The following is a 13,816-nucleotide window of genomic DNA, read 5'->3' on the forward strand; positions in this document are numbered from 1 at the left end:
AACAAGTTGTTATGGTTTAGTCACCGATTGTGAATGACATGTTAAAATAGAATGTTCAATAGAATGACATGTTATCTGAACCGAAATATAGTTTTATTCAATAATGACCAAAGAAGCAGTTTAATTAATTATCTACCCTTCTGCTTCATCGATGCATGGCTCTCCTGCCAATTGGAGAAATCTTCTGAGAAAAAAGATGATAGCAGCAAATTAGAAATGGAGGCGAAAAATGGAAAATGGAGCAGGACTAGGGATTGCAATCCAGCAGCATTTTCAGTCCAGCTGGATTTTTGCAAGATTAGCCTGAATCCAACTGGATCCAGCAAAATGTGGATTCAAAATAAAACCACGATTTTTAACGGTTTAACACGGTTTTTTTTGTTAATTTATTATTTAAGCTTTTTTGTACAAACTAATAAAATAAAAAATCAAAATAAAAATTATCTTAGGTGTATCTAATCAAATAAAGACGTATAATCAGTCGCAATTCGCAGTTAATCTTACCTCTCTTTAACTGGAAATGGCTAGAGCAAATACTACAATTATCATGAGATTTCAAAAAAACACTCGTCCTCAGTAAGCCATGGAAGTGAAACTTTGCTTGTATCGGCTGAGAATTGTCACGAATGAAACTTTATCCAAATGAACTTTTCTGTTGTAAGAGTAGTTCATTTGAAGCAAATTTCATTTATGGCAATTTTGAGCTGACACAAGTTAAGTAATATGTTTTTCTTCCATGGCTTACTGAGGACGTTTTTTGGATCTCATGATAAAAATCAGTGTGTATTATAAATTTCTAAACAACAGAAACATGAATTATTTAGTTTTTTGGAAGTGAGAAAAAACATATTTTATCTATCGTGTTATCGCCTAACCTACTTCGCACAAAACTGCACATGTAGCCGGTTGCGGAGAAAGCCCTTTCGGCCTCTACGCTTGTCGGTTTTAAGGTCGCCTCATATTATAATGCACGTCGCGTTTTCGGCACGTAGCGTTTCGTTTGCGAAAAATATAATTTAATGGTTTTTAAATTGAACCATTCATATTGTGCGTATAAGACACGTAACGTAGCGTATAAGACACGTTACGTCTGCGTTCGGTTCATTCGAAAACAATATTTTTCGGATGTTGACAGCTACGGGTCGTTTTCCCTCGTTGTTTATTTAGGTATTTCTTTGAATTTGATACAGAGTATTTAGACCGGTCAGTATCGTCGCCCTCGCTAGCGAAATTATTCCTATTCGATTTTTTGCACAAATTTACTCAAAGAGAGGTTCTTATAACATATCCACAGGGTGCCAGACGGTGCCGTGGTCGAAAAATTGTTTAAACAATCTTTTTTAAACAAATTCACAAAAATATTTTTTCATTCGAGCAATATTTTTTTTAGATAATTTGGGTAATTCTGAGCAAAAAAGGTTTCTTGTCATTTTTCTCTAAAATTGCGAAAATGGCTATTTTCAAGGCTTAATAACTCGATTAAAAATTATTATTATGAATTTCAATAAGTGACCAAATCAAGTTTCAAACAACTTCTTCAAGGTCCTAAAGAGATTTTTGTCATTATTTTATTACAAAGCTGTTATTTTTAACTATTAACAATTACCGCTATAGTCCAACTGTATCGTCGCCCTCGTTAGCGAAATTAGATTTTTTTGCACAAACTTACTCAAAAAGAGGTCCTTATAACACATCAACAGGGTTCCGGGCGGTGCCGTGGTCTAAAAATTGTTTAAACAATTTTTGTTAAACAAATTCACAAAAATAATTTTTTATTAATAATTTAATTAAACCCAAATTAATAATAATTTGAGTTATTCTGGGCAAAAAAGGTCTCTTGTGATTTTTCTCTAAAATTGATTGTTGTCGAGTTATATGGCCATTTCCGCATTTTTGCAAGATACGCTTTTTGCAAAGAATAGCCCAAATTATCTAAAAAAAAATCGTTCGTAATGAAAAAATTATTTTTGTGAATTTGTTTAATAAGAATTGTTAAAACAATTTTTTGACAAGGGCACCGCCCGGCACCCTGTGGATGTGTTTGTTATAAGGACTCTTTTTGAGTAAGTTTGTGCAAAAAAATCTAATCGAAATAGTTTCGCTAACGGGGGCGACGATACAGTTGGACTATAGCGCTAATTGTTAATAACTAAAAATAACAGCTTTGTAGTAAAATAATGACAAAAATCTCTTTGGGACCTTGAAGAAGGGGTTTGAAACTTGATTTGGTCACTTATTGAAATTCATAATAATACTTTTAACCGAGTTATTAAGCCTTGAAAATGGCCTTTTCGCATTTTTCAAATTTTTAATCGCATGTAACTCGACAACAATCAATTTTAGAGAAAGTTTATCTAAAAAAATATTGCTCGAAATGAAAAAAATATTTTTGTGAATTTGTTTAAAAAAAATGTTTAAACAATTTTTCGACCACGGTACCGCCCGGCACCCTGTGGATATGTTATAAGGACTTCTTTTTGAGTAAGTTTGTTTAAAAATATCGAATCGGAATAATTTCGCTAGCCAGGGCGACGATACTGCCCGGTCTAATTTAAAAAGTAGTTTTCGAGGCAATTTGTCATGTAAACATGTGTTGTGACAATAAACACATCTGCACCGCACCAAACTAAAACCAACGTAAACGTTCTATGTATGATAATGTGAATGGACAGTCCGATTGCCGGTCTGCAAACGCTACGTGCCGAAAACGCGACGTGCATTATAATATGACGCGACCTTTAAAGTCATTAAATGGTCATAAACCATGGACAAATGATCGCCTTTCGCTCCTTCGGTCTCATAAACGGTCATTTCCTTTTTCAATATTTTTGCATAATCTTTTTGAGAACCTATTTTTTTTTTGGTTATAAAAGTTTTTTTCCTCTTGTTTTAGTTCAATTTCAAGTTCTTGTTGTAAAGTAAAATTCAAGGATTCCGGATTAGCGGCCCATCTTCTACTTCCATTATGTCCTCTTGCACTGGTTCCACAATCACGTGTTTATTTATACGACTCAACAAATTTTTCATCTCTTGTCGCATTGCATTTTTTTCGGTATGGGAAATAACCAGAACTATTTAGTCCTTCCTGGACTAATCCACTTTTGGATTTTGTAAGTACACTAATGTAGCTGTAATTTCAGAAAGACGCCGTTCCGCGATTCTGTTGCGTAGTGCTTCCGACAGCTCGGCACTAAGGCTAGAGTCCTGGCTATTTGCAAATTTCATAGTTGTGTCAGCCATTAACAAAGTGGACTCTCTTCTGCAAAGAGCTTCTACAACTAGTTTCACCGACTGAAAAGTAGCGATAAACTCATTGATTACTGACCACTCGCCAGCAGAGAATTTTATCCCAGAATCAATATTTATCAACGCTTTATCGATGCAAAATTTTAGGCTATAGAAACATTCCAGCATACTAAGCAAACTGTTGCCGACACACGGCTTTGAATAAGAGGCTAATGAAGACATGCAGTAACTTATTTTGAATTTGACACGTTTGCGGATCCAGCATGGTTTGCTAGATCCAGCATGTAAAAAAAGACGATGGATCCAGCTGGATTGCTATATGCTGGATCCAGCCATTGCAATCTCTAACCAGGACCAGTGAAGAACCAGATAGAAGGCGGAAGATATGAAAAGACGCAGTTACAATATGTGAGTAAGAAAGAGCCTAGCCGGGTAAGATGATGAAAAGTGCCCCCAACTCGATTCGAATTCCATATAGGTCACCGTTTAGCATATATAGTGAAACTCACTTTCTGAAATTTTTAGCCCCCTAGGTGGTCATGTGACCCACCTAGAGCCTAATTAGGCTTTTTAAACTTTTATTTTTTATCTCAGCCGCATCGCGAACTAGCGAAAAACTTTAAATGAAAAAGTTGTAAGCTTTAAAAAGTTCTGTCCGAATTTTTTTTTATTTTTGGCGGGAAATATAAATTTTAGAACGATTTTAAAATTTTAAATGAGTATAAAAAAATAACTAAGTATTCTTCCATAATATTTCACCCTGAATTTTTTTAAATTTTTAAAATTGGTGAAACGTACCTTTAAAAATAAAAAACCGCATTTTTTCGGTTTTTTCTTCGATTTTTGATACAATTTTATACATACTTTTCAAAAAAGGCAATACCGCCACTAGAATAGGTAAAAAACTGAAAAATAATTGGGGTTTGCTTAATAAAAATTTTTTGTAATCCCATCCATTTTCAATATACAGGGCGTTGAAGAAAACAAAATTTTACACATTTTTTACGATTTTGCCGAAACTACTGGCAACATTGTAATAAAATTTGGCGAGTTTTAAGAAGTAGTTGTTGTGCATTTTTTGACATACAATTAAGAATTTTATATTTATCATTGGCGCGTATACGGGTAATTGTCTGAACTTTTTAAAGAAAAAAGATAGTACGCCACTGACATATTTCAAATTAACAATCCTTTTTGAATTCCTCGGTTAATTTGTGACAAAAAATCTATCTTCCTATTTTTTCATACGACGCGCCATTTTTATTCAAAAAATAAAACATCTTAACCCCTACAAAGTATTCGAACTTCTATTAGTAGTTTCTACATCTACATACGTAAACTCGTACGTCCATTATAAAAACTAATTCGAATACTTTGGAAGCGTTAAGATATTTTATTTTTTGCAGCAAAACGGCGCCTCGTATGAAAAAAATGATAAGATAGTTTTATTATCGCAAATTGAATGAGGAATTTAAAAATGATTGTTAATTTGAAATATGTCAGTGGCGTACTATCTTTTTTCTTTGAAAAGTTCAGACCATTACCCCTAAGCGCGCCAATGATGAATATCAAATCCTTAATTGTATATCAAAACATGCACAATAACTACCTCTTAAAACCCGTTAAGTTTTATTACAATGTTGCCAGTAGTTTCGGCAAAATCGTAAAAAATGTGTAAAATTTTGTTTTCTTCCACGTACTGTATCTTGCAAATGGATGGTGATACAAAAAATTTTTATTAAGCAAACCCCATTTCCTTTTAAATTTTTTAACTGTTCCAGTGACGGTGTTACCTTTTTTGAAAAATATGTATAAAATTGTATCAAAAAACGAAAAAAAAAACGAAAAAATGCGGTTTTTTATTTTTAAAGGTGCGTTTCACCAATTTTAAAAATTTGAAAAAATTCAGGGTGAAATATTATGCAAAAATACACGTTATATATTTTTTTCGTGAAAACGAATGTCTTAGTTATTTTTTTATACTCATCTAAAATTTTAAAATCGTTCTAAAATTTAAATTTCCCGCCAAAAATAAAAAAAAATTTTCGCACAGAACTTTTTAAATCTTACAAATTTTTTATTTAAAGTTTTTCGCTAGTTCTCGATGCAGCTGAGATAAAAAATAAAAACATAAAAAGCCTAATAAGGCTCTAGGTGGGTCACATGACCACCTAGGGGGTTAAATATTTCAGAAAGTTAGTTTCACTATATATGCTAAACGGTGACCTATATGGAATTCGAATCGAGTTGGGGGCACTTTTCATCATCTTACCCGGCTAGGCCCTTTGGTCTATCTTTATAAAATGCTTCCTATTCAACATTTTCTTATTTTTAAATAATGTATTATTATTAAATATCGAATTTTTATCTTTGTTGTTGAACTTATTGAATTGAATTTTTTTATCGAATGTTTTAATATCTATTAATAGCGCATAACGAATCTTTGTCAAATATGACATATTGTCATATTCATACTTTGTATACGTACATACATTGTACAGTCGGAAAAATGAAAGAATACCCATGCGTCATCGATTATATGCATACGAATCAAATCAAAAATTTCTAGTCAAAACAAAGTCTAAACTAAGTTAATACTGAAAATAAACGGATGTGACTACTACCCCACCGTAAGATTTTTAGCTACGTAAGAATGTGTCAAAACATTTCTGTGATGTTATTCTTTTTCTGATAATATATATTTATTGGTGATAAATGTTACTATTACTACTATTACGTAACTAATTATTTGATATAGATTAATAATACAAAAATAATGAGTAAGCAAATATAGTATTATGAATTTCTCCATGTTAAAGTTGCCAGTGGACGTAAATAGTAACAGGAATTTAAAAAATGTCGTTCATGTCAGCTGCATTAAGCGATTAAAATGAAAGTAAACTTTATGAATTCGGATCATTAGGTATCCAGATCATTTTCCAGACATTATCTGCAAATAAATGTACATTCGTAAAAATATACTAATCTGTAATTCCATACCCTATGATTGAAAAGTCAGAGTAATATGTACACGTTTGGCGAACTCATAGGCAGAACTTAACCATATTAACACATGATTACTTACAAATTTTATTGACGTATTTTAATTAAATAAATACTTACCAAACCAAAAATACAATATAATATCAAAATAGCTCTTAAAAGAACTGAATTTATTGAAGTAAATACGACTGATTATTAAAATTTATAAACTCTACCGAACCTAACCCATTTTCACTGTCAAAGTGACAGAAATCGAATCAGTCAGATTATAGTTGACCAGCACGATTACTCGAATAGTAGTTTATACAATCATTATCTCTACTCATGTTGAATGTTTTTCTAAGAATGACATTAGAAGTACAGAAATAGTCAAGTGTGAGTTTAAATTTTCTACTAAATTAATATAACTACGTTGAACAATTGTATCGCCGTCTCACTCTGTCAATTATAAATATGTAACTGCGTATGTCTTGGATAACGTTTTTGCTTTGTAGACAACACTTAATAATCTATCTCTCTAGTTTGTTATTTATAGAAAAAGGTAGCAAATCCAAAATATGTGCTTGATATGATCGTTCATGGGTATTCTTTCATTTTTCTGACTATATATTATTATTAAATATTTATTATTGAATTTAATTTTTATCGAATTTTTGTCGAATATGTATACTATTATTGAATTTTTATTATCGATCTTTATTAAGTATATAGTATATACATTTTTATCGATTTTATGTCAAATTTTCTATAATCAGAAACTGAATTAATATTTTTTGTTTGATAAATGATCAAACAAAATAAAAAATCTAAATGATTTGTTTTAAATATAATAAACTGCTAGTCAAAAGTTAGGGATATAGAAAATTATGCTGATTTTCATAGTTGATTTTTTCGCGAACAGACGGATTCCGCTATTTTTTTTTTATTTTAGCCTTTTCTTTAGTATTTACACAGTTGTGCAAAGGTTTACTCAAACTTATTTTTTGTACTTTACCGGGGGGGGGGATATGTTTTTCTTGTGTTAAGTTTGAGACACCCAGTTTGTGTTAAGGGAGAACGAGGTACAAATGTGAGTATATATCAGAATAATATTGTAGTCTTATGTTTTGTGAACATGCTGTTGTTTGAATGTCCCTGATATCTTTAGAAACAATAAAAAATAGACGGTTTTGTAATTTAACATGTGTTTTAACCGAAACAAAAGTTTGAGACACCTTGTAGGGAGAAAAAGGCACAAAGGTGAGTATACCCCGATATTATGTTGTAGTCTCATATTTTTTGAATATTTTATTTTTTTAATTTCTCTGATATCTTGAATAACAAAGAAACTAGACGGTATTACTCTTTAATATGTTTTTCTATGTTTCATATTGTGATGTGACGCATGTCGTCAGTTAAAACACATATTAAAGAGTAATATCGTCTAGTTTCTTTGTTATTAAAGATATCAGAGAAATTAAAAAAATAAAATATTCACAAAATATGACACTATAACAAAATATCGAGGTATACTCACCTTTGTGCCTTTTTCTCACTACAAGGTGTCTCAAACTTTTGTTTCAGTTAAAACACATGTTAAATTACAAAACCATCTATTTTTTATATTTCTAAAGATATCAGGGACATTCAAAAAACAAAATGTTCACAAAACATAAGACTACAATATTATTTCGATATATACTCCCATTTGTACACCTGGTTCCAAAAAAAACTGATACGACTCTTGACGCGTATTTTGTAGAAAATTGAGCAGTGTATTTTGAAGGATAAATACTTAATATTTACATACTGTCAATGTCACTGCCAAATCTTAAAATTTGTCAGATAGCTTATTCTGTTCCGCGGTTATTAGACTTTATTATTAATCTTTATTATTAATACTTTCTCCGCAACTGAGGGTATCTTATCAACTGTATTGTTTTTAAACAACAGATGATAAAATAAAAATATTGACAGTTCAAAAATGTGAACATTATCGCATTGTGTGTGGCCTAAGTTTGGGCTGAAAACTGAAATGTATTACATTTTTACAAAATTTTGGAATATGTTTAATTACGTAGAACAATTTTAACAGTTGTTTTCAATACAGATCTCAATCATCTACAAATAGTTTCTAATGTCTTTTGATGTCAAATAATTAGGGAAGCTGGAATTCAACAGTTTAAAACTTTACATTGAGTTAATGCAAAATTGTGACGCATGTCAAAATTCTCAATGTATTTTAATTGTATTCATTTTTTTTCGAATCCTGAGAAAACTAATAAATATTTTTGAAAAATTTAAACTCAGAATGAAAGACTAAATTATTACCGAGGGCTGAAAGTCCCTGAAAACTTCTACAATGTTTATTTTAATAAGTTACAGGGCTGAAAATAAAAAAAGTGTGATATTTAATTTCAAATATTTCATTCAATAGAAACTGCTTGTTTATTCTAAGGGGCTTTCCGCCCTCGGTAATAATGTAATCTTTCATCCTGCGTTTAAACTTTTCTAAAATACTTAGTTTTAGTTTTTTCATGAATCAGTTGTTTGTTGTTTGTTTACTTAATTATTTGTCTGTCATAATCAATATAATGTCAGATCAATCAAATACACTGCTCAACATGATCAAATCTTACTAAGAGTCGTATCAGTTTTTTTAGGAACCGGCTGTACCTCGTCCTCCCTACAGGGCGTCTCAAACTTAACATAAGAAAAACATTTCTTTTCTTTCACCCGGTATAAGTACAAAAAAAGTTTGAGTAAACATTTGCATAACTGTGTAAATAATAAAGAAAAATCTAAAATAATAAAAAAAAATTAGCGGAATCCGTTAATCTGTTCACGAAAAAATCTACTATAAAAATTCAGCAGAATTTTCTATATCCCTAACCTTTGACGAGCAGTTTATAATGATTAGTTATTACATACCTATATGATGATATTAAGAGCTGTAAGACAAACATTGCAATAAGCAAGTGTCATATATTTAAGCAGCCCTCTTAATGAATCGAGATAAGGAATATTTAAGAACAATTATATAGATTAGAGAAAGAACTAACTATATAGGTCAGGAAATGAAGCTGAAAAAATGGCAAAACCTCGCAATATTTTCGTCCAGCATCGATTTGGACAAAAATTTGGGATTAGGCTCATTTAACCCTATAGTTCATTTTCTATATTGAGCCGTTGTACGCTTTTGGTTTTTTAAGGGTGAAAACGACCCCTAATTGTAAAAAATTATAAAATAATAGTTTACACAAATTGAAGAGTCGAAAACAAGCAAAACCATCATTTATTAATTTATTATAATAGTTTAAACTTTAATATGGTCAACATTTGGTTTTTATTAGTTAAATAATGATTTTTTATGCTTTAGTATGTATCATAATATTGCAACCCTTAAAACTACCCTTGTTGGAATAATTTCGGCTTGCATCCATTTGCATAAAAATTTTGGATTAGGATCATCCCACCCTGTACTTCATATTCTAGGTATATCACGCTTAAGGGCGTTGATTATTTTTGGGGGTGTAAACTATTCCTTATTGTCAAAAATTATATAAAAACATTGTAAACATTAATATGGATAAAATTTGTGTATGATTGGTTAAATAATGATTGTTTTATGCTTTAGGATATAATATCATAATATTTCAACCCTTAAAAACCACTCTTAATAACATTGCAATTTTTATAAGTAATTTAATAGATCTATACAGAAAAATAAGTAGAATTACGTAAATACAAAAACATTTATTTACACAAAAATACGAATTTACAAATACAAATAGTTTTTTAGTCATCTTCATCGAGATGATCGATGTTAGGTTGTGTGATATTACATACATTAAAAATACTCTATTACACTACCAAGCGGGCTAATCGAATCTTTCGAAAAAAAAAAACGTTTTACAAACATAGCTCCTTTAATGTTGGAGATAAAAGTTTTTTCACAAGTGATTTTGTAAGGTTTTTTGAAGAGCTATAAGACTATGTAAATTAAATTCCGTAAGATCCCCTAGTTTTTAAGTGGGGTGAGTTTAAAGGGCTCGAATAAGGGGATGTTTGCTCGTAAATAGAGGTTTTAAACAGCTATACCTCGCTAAATATTTACTGTAAAGAAAATCTATGTACAGAGAAATTTTAGGTAGTAAAAAAGCTGCAGTTTGGTACTTTATCGTATTTTTTTCGTATCTCCAATATTTCGAATTATGCATTTGATGAAAAAAGCTAACCTTTAACATGCCGTATCTCGGTTTATATTGGTCGTAGAAAAAACATAAAAAAAGGATTTTGTTTGTGTTTCTAAACGATATAATTTATATATCTACAGTTTTTTAATTAAATGCATATTTTTTGAGGTATTCTTAAACAACCCTCTAAAAAAGTCCGATTTTTTCGTCGAAAAATTGTTACATTCAACTGCAAATAACTCAAAAAATATTAGTTTTACGAAGAAAACGTAAAGAACATTTTTTTCTTACAATCACTTTCTACATCGATTCCCATGGTCAAAATGTAATGAAAAATTCCCACCCCCGAGATGGGGTGGCAACCACCCCCAAAGCGTACAGCGACATGATATAGAAAATTATCTTTGGGCTATTCCCTACCTTCTGTGAGAATTTCTAAATCCATACTGGACGAAAAAATTTCGAGCCAAAATGCTCCATAATTATGAGACAAATTAAGACAAATAAAAATCCGCTACTCTTGTCAAAGCAAGAAGGTACTAATTGATTTATTGAAGCTTGAAAGCTTATCAAAGACCCACTCTGTGTTTTGAAGGTTACCTAGCTTATTCAAGGATAAGCACTGGATCAAAACAAGATTTGAGGTTGTGAAAATGTAGAAGAATTTGAAGCGCATAAAACATCAATTTCGTGTTTTGAGTTAACCATGTCACAGTATATAAAGGTTCCACAGTAAAACCACTTCTCCGTCGGCGCTTTGATCTCAAGAAGTAATACCGGCAATACGCAATTGGTAATTCACCAGTGGTGGATGCGGGTTTTCCCTGTTAAAACCCGTACGTTTCTATGCGACTAGCAATGCGAGAGTGGGGCAAAAGCGAATAAGAACATTGCGCGGTCGCCATGCGCGACTAAAGATTTTACTTCCAATTTTTCGGAGACTGGTTCTACTGTCCCTCTTTATACTGTGACCATGTCACCCAAGGGTTGTGCATATGAATCAAGGCGGAAATTCAGGATTAAGATTTGCGAAAAACTACCCACCGAGTTAAACCATGTATGTCAGGGCAGATGAATGAAGTGATTATTATGATGTTATACGAAATGCAATGATAAATGATATATGATTGATTGATGAAATATGAATGTGAAGAAATATGTATTTGCGAAGCACCAGACAAGAAGAGAGAGAGATAAAAAAAAAGAATTTTTACTAAAAGAAAAAAATGGGAAAATGTAAGAAAATGCACAAAATTTTTATAAAAGCCAAATAAACAAGCAGAGACATTAAATTAAATGTACTTTTATTTATTTATACATACCAATTAAATATACTACAGAAGTATTTAGTAAGGAGTTGTTATTTTTTTAATCTCTAAAATACCGTAAATTATAAATATAACTTAATTTTCTAAGATTTTTAAATTATATTATTAAAAGTTAATTTTTAAATAAATTTTAAAAATCCAATCTCTCTTATAAATTAAAGAGGATTGTACTCACCCAAAATCTTCAGAGTTGAATAATAATCAGCAATGTGGGATTCTTGTACTTCTTGAAGGCAAAGAATCTATAATTAAAGGAAAATATCACAACTTACATAGAGCACCCACATAATAATTCCAAAAATCAAGTAGTTTTTAATGTAATTCAGATGGTGCATTAGATATACTCTGGTTATAACCTGCACCAACTAGGTAACATGCAACAATAAAAGCAATGCAAATGTCTAAGTTACTCCTTGGTCTTCTTAAATTGGATATACAGTAGACTCCCTCTATAACGACGGACTAATTACCTCGTTATAAGCGGATCTCGTTATATCAGACAACAATAATAATGTTCATACACATGAATATATAGTTTTTTAAAACATTAACTTCGGATAGTGAAGCCATTTGGAGCAATACAAAATGCTAAATATTGTTTCTTCAATAAAGCTTTGCCATCATAAATTGTAAATTTTCTTAGAATATTCAATATCGGTTCATAGATAAACAGAACAGGAAGAGGTTTATTAGGCGGTTGATTTTATTACAGCACCATCCTCGATAACAACACAAATGTTTTGACAGTCAGTTGGGGTATTTATTTATAGCCATTACAGCGCTAAAAACAGGTAAAGATATATATATTATGCGATTTAATTTTTCCTCGTTATAACCAATATGCCTCGTTATAGAGGTGTTACAGTTCAATAGAAATTTCATGGGACATCTAGTGTACCTTGTTATAAGCGAAACCTTGTAATAACAGTGTTCGTTATAGAGAAAGTCTACTGTATATACCCATGTACTTTTAAAAATGATAACAGCTAATTTTGTTTTTTTTTTTTTTTTATTTTATGGCATAGACATTAGTCATTCAGCCAGTTGCAATAAACAAAATACAATCCTAATCCTAATACAAAATAAACAGAAACAATATAGTAACACAATAAATAATACAATACAATAATAATACAATAAAAACAATAATGGAACTCTGATAAAGTGATAAAACATTTATGACAAAAAAAAAGATGCAAATCTGAACTTAAATCATAAAAAATCTCATGCCCGCGTACAAATCTTATAGGACTGTGCGTGTATACAAAGCTTTATATTTATATAATAAGCTTTATATAATAAGCTTTATATTTATATAATTAATATATATATATATTTATATAATAAACTTATACAAAGCTTTCAATTTAAACCTCTGCAGCTGAAATGTAGCATGTAGCTAAATAGTCCAGGGCGCATCTGTTTTGAGATGGACGTTGAGAGGTGACTCAAATTTTTTTGCAGAAATTGCTTGAAAATAAATCAAATAATAATTGAGTTATCCTCCCTCTCAAAAAGGTCCGGAACATTGTTTAAATAATCAAAATGTCAAAAATTGAACGAAAAATTCGATTTTCTTCTTCGTTTTTTGATTATAACTTTAAAAGTATTCATTTCCGAGAAAAGTTATACAGACATAAAAGTTTCATAATTAAATTTCCTACAATATAGAATTGGTTAAAAATTTAAAAAATAGTCACCCTAGTTGCAAAATAGCAATAATTGCGAAAAAACCATGCAAAAACAAGTATTCGCATTTTACGTTTTTCAACCATTTATTCTACACTTAGGACCTTCATATTTCAGCCAGAGAAACTTTATGATACAGTAAAATAATACTGTAAATTTCATTAAGATCGGTTCAATAGATTTTGCAAAATAAATTTTGCAATCCAGCTTTCGCAAAAAAAATTCATTTTTTCAAAATGTTACAGGACTGAAAATGAAGCAGATAGCAAGTTGAAATTTTTTTGCTTATAGAAGTGTACTGTACCTTTCATTTGCAATTTTAAAAATTAAAATTGATTGATTACCACGGCGTCAGAAAATTTTTGAAATAAACAA

General features: G+C 30.6%; 1 protein-coding gene across 1 annotated transcript in view; it reads right to left on the reverse strand.

The window, feature by feature from the left end:
• Positions 1-13,816, reverse strand: part of LOC114328595 (uncharacterized) — a 288,450-nt gene that overhangs the window by 16,128 nt on the left and 258,506 nt on the right. The window contains exon 15 of the mRNA XM_050656295.1: positions 11,928-11,994. Coding sequence (XP_050512252.1) covers positions 11,928-11,994 — 67 coding nt within the window. The remainder of the gene's footprint in view (positions 1-11,927; positions 11,995-13,816) is intronic.

This window comes from Diabrotica virgifera, chromosome 1 (assembly GCF_917563875.1).
Source record: "Diabrotica virgifera virgifera chromosome 1, PGI_DIABVI_V3a".
Taxonomy (NCBI): domain Eukaryota; kingdom Metazoa; phylum Arthropoda; class Insecta; order Coleoptera; family Chrysomelidae; genus Diabrotica; species Diabrotica virgifera.